Below are 6032 nucleotides of genomic sequence, written 5' to 3' on the forward strand. Positions count from 1 at the left end.
ACCAATCACAGTTCAGCATAAAAAAGACAGAAGCACAGATTCCCTCATAAAATAAAACGAAAACAAGGAGGTTCTTGCTGATGTCAAATGATTCAGGTTTTCTCAAGAAAAATCTTTACTGAGCATTTCTTCAATAAAACCTGGGTGCTATTTATTTATTATTATTTATTAGATTTACTGTCCAGGAGGATATCAAGACATGGATAAAATTGTATGACCTCCACCTGCTGACATCTTCCTCCATCTTCCTACTAATATCCAAGATTTTATTTTCATTTGCCCAAATTCTAAATTTTCAAACTTTAATATAGTCCTTGATGATGCCCATAGGAGTATAATGATAAAAAGAAAAAACGGCCCTGCATCGGTTTAAGTAAATGAATAATTAATATTAGGATGTAAGCGATCAAGTTGAAGAAATGACTGATTGTTAGCTAAAACATATGTTTGAATAGTATTAAAAGAACTAGAAAAATATGTTTCTTTACCGCCAGGATTTGTCTGACTGTCAGGAGAATTATGTTGCAAGTTGAGGACTTTAAAAAAATTAATGCAGAATTCATGTTTACATCAAAATTTTACCAATTTTATCAAATTTTATCATCACTTTATTGTCCTCAAAATCCACCAAATATATACACACACACACACACACACACACACACACACACACACACACACACACACACACATATATATATATATATATATATATATATATATATATATAAACTTATTTTTTTGGGGTGGGGGAGTTGCTGCTGATGTAATTAATAATAAGGTTTTCTGAATTGTTTGCCTTTAAAATTAGAAACAAAACAAAATAAGAATTACCTAATTTTATTCTTCGTTTGTTTTGCATTGACAGTATGGCTGAAACACAATTGGTCCTGCAGCCAGATGACCACACACTGGTGAAGTTGACATGCCCACCCTCACAAACAATAGCTCAGATAAGGTCAATACCAAACCACCCCCTCAGATAACTCTCAGTCCACTCAAATGACACCCATTAGAAGACAGGATCTGTGGACACCCAAATATCTATTTAACTTACACAAAAAAATATTATAGAAAGTTGATAAATAACAATTAAAAACTGCATTTACTTATCATAGATTAATGATTTGAAACTAATCTTTTCTAAACTTCTTCTTACTTTGTCGTACTTTCTAAACTGATATTTTAGCTCCTCTAACCCTACTGACAACCTGACAAGCCCCAAGGACAGGGAGCAACACAACATCCATGTCAAACAAAGCAAACATCCAGTCCGGCTTATTTTTGAAGTTAAATATGGGTCAGTGCTAAAAATAAAAGACGCAAACAAAAAAATATTGAATATGAATAAATAATGTACAGTTTTTATCATTAAAAAGTAAGATCTTTTGCAGGAGACATGTCATAAAAGACAGTAACACCACAGTGCTACACAGTAATGTAAAACTGACAACTGGTCCATATAATACACGTAGTATGTATTAATATACATGCTTTATAACGGATTTCTGCTAAAGTTAAACTCAAACAATCTTAAACTCTTCATTGTAAAATAAATAAATTTAAACACATTGTGTAACTCTGACTGACGTTTGTTGTTAGAATCAGAATTTGGTCTCATATAAGTTTATTATGTTTATTTTGTGCTCTGTGTGTTCTTTTCCTGATTTCTCCTCAGATTTGCCGTGCATCTTCTTAAATGCTGCTGCAATCTCCAGCACCGTCTGATTTTTGGTCTCGGGAACATTGAACCATATGAACAACGCACATCCAGCACAGAAAACCAGGAATACAAGGAAGCAGAAGTAATCCATTTTCTCCTGGAGAGGAAGCATTTGGAAATGAGTGTTTTTGGGAGAAACACAATTAATCTGCTTTCCTTGCTGTAAATATGTGAGATTTTAAAACATTGCTGTGCTTACCACCATGATGGGGAAGAGCATCCCCACCAAAAACAGGCCTACCCAGTTGATGGTGCATGCGATGATGTATGCCGCTGATTTGAATGACTGCATAAATAATTCCCCTGGAAGAGGAGCTGTTACTCCAGCTGAGAATCAAAAAGAAATGAAAGATTTTGTAATAATAATGGAATAATTGTGGATTCAAAGAAAATGGGAGTAAATGAGATTTATTAATGGCTAATATCTGGAGTGGTCAACCCACCTGGTCCACCAGAAAACATGAAAATGAAGAGAAAAATGAGAGCCAGGCTGCAGTACGGCATCCAGGAGACCAGACTCTTGTATCGGAGAGTTTTTAGTGAGTTATATACTCAAATATGTGAGAATAGATATTTGATTTTGCACAGACTCACTTCAAGGTACAGTGTAATAGTGAGGATGATCAGTATCACAGTCATTCCTGCATATCCTCTGAACAGCAAGGCTTTTTTTCCTGCATTCTCCACAATCATGAACTGCAACATTAAAACATATTTTCAGCACTCCGCCACAAGGGGACGCTCTAAGTACACATTCAGACGGCAAAAGAAAGGGTTTCTTTACTCAAGAAATGGTTTACTAAGGCTTATGCAGGAAACATATCAAATAAATATATAAATAATATATAAATACATAAATAAATTACCATAATCTGGTAAGACTATAAAAATTAAATGAGATGTGATGTTGAAAAGGGACTTACACAAGCTAATGAAGTCATGACCTCACACAGCCCTGTTCCCAAGGCCGTGTGACCCAACTGGTCTTCTTGGATTCCTGCTGCTCGAAGCACATCAAAAGAATAAAAGTACACCTGGAAAAAACATTGGAATATAAAAAAAAACCTTCAAACTTAAGACATTTAAAATGTGGACATTATTGTAGGCTTTGAATCAGGAGTGAATACTGAGGTGTTGTTATTTCGTAGTAAACATGCAAAGGTTTTTGGCGGATTTAGTAGCTTTTATCCCACGGACAGATGCTAACAGATTTTGTGGTGTTGAAACAGAGCAGGAGCAGCAAATCCCAGTATCCATGACTTCAAGCTTAGTCAATTTGGTCCTGGGTTTAGCATCATACTCCACAATTTATGTGAGAGTTGTTTAAATATCCACAATCACATCAGATCTGTTTGGACATATCCATTTGGCGTCAATGTTCACAAATATGAATCATATAAATAAGCCTTTATTTGTCTACAAACAGTCACGTTCAGTGCTAGATGTGTAATTCCTCCAGTCTCTATTAACAGATCAGCAGATAATATGGTAAAATATTTATAGGTGTTAATCAGGTGTTGATCATTAACTCTAGGCAACATATTAAATGAAACAAGGTGAAATGTCACATTATGCAAGTGTCTGTAAAAGGCTCATCTTTACACTATTGTGCAAAAACAACATTTCTTTTGTAATAATATGTTACTCACAGCATTAATTCCACACAGCTGCAGTGTGACAAAGGTTACGATGATGGTGAGGAGCTGCCAGCGGACCGTTTGATCCCGAATCAGCTCCATCACTGAGCGGTTCTGAATGTTCTGCAGGGAAGCTTTCTCCTCCAGCATCTCCTCCACTGCAGCACTGTGGTCTTTGCTGCCCCATAGCTTATTTAAAGCTGGGTGAGTGTGATAAAACAGGTGAAAATACCAGTAGTAAAACAAACTTTGGACACCTGTGGGTGAAATTTTTGTAGTACAGTTCTAGGAGACTGTCTCTGTGGGAAATGGTGGGGGTATTTACAACAGCCTGACCTGGAGGGTTATTCAGACATTGGGGGCAGATCACTGACCCTAAAGGAGAATTCCAGATGATGGTCGTGACTGATAACCTCTTCAGAAAGTAAGGTTGTGGAAAATCTGAACGTTATAAATTTTAAATTTCTTGTTGGGACGGTTCCGAAATGCTACATGTATTACAGAAATCTGAGTCATCACACTGAGTCGGTAATTTTTGTGATAATTAGGAACTCTCCCAATTTCCCTGACACACCCAGAAGCTAAACACATTTTCTCACACCTTTTTCACAGGCCTGGCGGTCTCCTCTTTCCAGCAGCAGGAACTTGGGAGACTCTGGCAGGAAGGGTAAGGTGAGGAGCTGGACCAACGCCGTGAAGCCGTTGAAACCAAGCAGCCAGGGCCACCGCTCCAGGGTTCCCAGTAACTCCCTGCAAGTGCAATAACATCTTCAATGACATGTCACAAGGGTACTTTCACAGGGTAGTGTGTTTAAATGGAGTTATGTTGTTTAGTGTATACCTACAATTTTATTCTTGTATTTTTTAAATGTTTAAAAAGTGGAAAACAGATTAGTTAAAAGAAGCCCAAATTAATAAGGAGCACAAGTTCTCAGCAGTCCAATGTGTTGTTAGTACTATCACCACATTTTCCAATTTTAGGGTTAACTTTGAAAATTTTTTGTAATTTTAGAACTCATAACAATGACGTACAAACGTTAAAGTTATAATTATGAAAACTAAGAGTTTAAACCGATATTAATGAAGTAAGGTAGTCAGAGCTACATTCTTGCATCTAAAGAACACTAGGACATTCCTCTCTAAATGATATCTGTCCGTTGGGCCTCTCACCTCCTGATCTTGGCCCTCAAACAGTTTCTATGATGCTGACCACCTCACCTGATGCCCAGCAGCTGACCACAGAACTTTCCAAAGGAGGTAAAGGTGGCAACAGTAACCCCCACCATCCCTCGCAACCTCTTGGGGGTACATTCCAGAAGGTACACAGGATGAACTGAGAGACTGACTCCTACAGGTAAACATAGTACAATCACATGAAAAGAGTCAATAACAATGTTGTTGATGGTTGAATAAAGTGTCAAAAATCTACTGAGAAAAAAAGGAAAAATGAGATATACCACGTGCTCACCTGCATTGATGCCATAGAGAAACCTTCCCACCATAATCATCTCAAAAGACAGCGCTCTTTGGCTTAAGATCATCAGCACGGATCCAAGTATGGCGAAAAAATTGTTGAACAAAAGGCAGCGCTTTCTGTGGTGATAAGGAGACAGATTTTTTATATGCAAAATCCTGAAGCCAATCATAGAATATTAGAAGCAAAGCATAATATGGTGCTACATTCAATTTGATTCTTCTCTGTTTTTGTTGACCTTCCATATTTTGCAGTCAGCAAACTGGCGCTCAGTGAACCGAGCAACCCCCCGATGCATAAAATGGACACAGTGAAGGACCAGATGAGAGAACTCTGCCACTCCTCCAAGGAGACGTCGTATCTCTGCAGAAACGTCTCGTTCATCATGTCCTTAATAAACTGCAAGTAAACACGTGAACACGGAGAGCGTTAACAATTAAGCTGTGATATGTGATATATTTATGACTTTCTGCATCCACTTACAGGAGATGCTGAGGTCATCACAGATACATCAAATCCATATTGAAACGTCCCACCGATGCCAATGGTAAATATAGCAGCAATTATAACAGGAGAGTCCAGCTGCAGAGATAAGGAAGAGTTCTAATGATGAGTGTCGCACCATTCTTACATTTGAACACATCCATCCATCCATTTTCTTGTAGATGAGTGTCCCAGCTGGCTACGGGCAACAGGCAGGGTACACTCCGAACAAGTCACCATCACATCACAGGGCCACACAACAAGTAAAATTTTGCTTTTTTCACTGCCTCTATTTCAAAAAGCAGGTGAAATCTCTCAGAGCCTTTGTTTAAAAGCAATATTTGAGTTGATATTTCATTTAATAAAAATTAAGATGAATCTTCTGGAAGTTATAAGTGCGAAAAAGACATCAAATTACACAAGAAAGATAAGCCAAGCATTACTGACCAGCAGTGTGAAGTACTGCAACATATCTGCAGTTTTCAGGGTTTGCAGTCGTCTGAAATCATTCACACATGCTTAACAGATATAATCTCTCTCAACAAATTATTAACTTGCTTTTCGACCAAACAGAAAATTTCAAGCAACCAGAATGAAGCAACCAGATTTTAAACACGTGTATCTCAGTTATATCTACTTTTTTTCACAATCTAGCTCAAGAATCTTGACTAGATTATCATGATGATAAGATTTTGCACTGAAGATAAGAAAACGT

General features: G+C 37.4%; 1 protein-coding gene across 1 annotated transcript; it reads right to left on the minus strand.

Moving 5' to 3' along the window:
• Positions 1-825: 825 nt before the first annotated feature.
• Positions 826-5803, minus strand: slc2a11l (solute carrier family 2 member 11, like). Its single transcript, XM_068335282.1, has 12 exons — positions 5765-5803; positions 5318-5416; positions 5073-5233; positions 4829-4953; positions 4579-4708; positions 3962-4110; positions 3373-3560; positions 2647-2757; positions 2318-2419; positions 2167-2242; positions 1923-2050; positions 826-1820 (listed from the first exon to the last, which is right to left on the minus strand). The coding sequence occupies exons 1-12, from the start codon at positions 5786-5788 to the stop codon at positions 1605-1607; spliced, it is 1509 nt and encodes a 502-aa protein (XP_068191383.1). The 5' UTR covers positions 5789-5803; the 3' UTR covers positions 826-1604.
• Between the last annotated feature and the right edge of the window lie 229 nt (positions 5804-6032).

Source organism: Antennarius striatus, chromosome 15, assembly GCF_040054535.1.
Source record: "Antennarius striatus isolate MH-2024 chromosome 15, ASM4005453v1, whole genome shotgun sequence".
Lineage (NCBI taxonomy): Eukaryota > Metazoa > Chordata > Actinopteri > Lophiiformes > Antennariidae > Antennarius > Antennarius striatus.

What these genes read in the sequence shown, in the direction of transcription:
- slc2a11l (XM_068335282.1), bottom strand. Translation starts at nt 5,788, where the DNA reads ATGTTGCAGTACTTCACACTGCTG. An exon ending in TGCAGTACTTCACACTGCTG is followed by an intron (nt 5,417 to 5,764) that starts GTCAGTAATGCT and finishes TTATCTCTGCAG; the next exon opens with CTGGACTCTCCTGTTATAAT. An exon ending in TCTCTATGGCATCAATGCAG is followed by an intron (nt 4,709 to 4,828) that starts GTGAGCACGTGG and finishes GTTTACCTGTAG; the next exon opens with GAGTCAGTCTCTCAGTTCAT.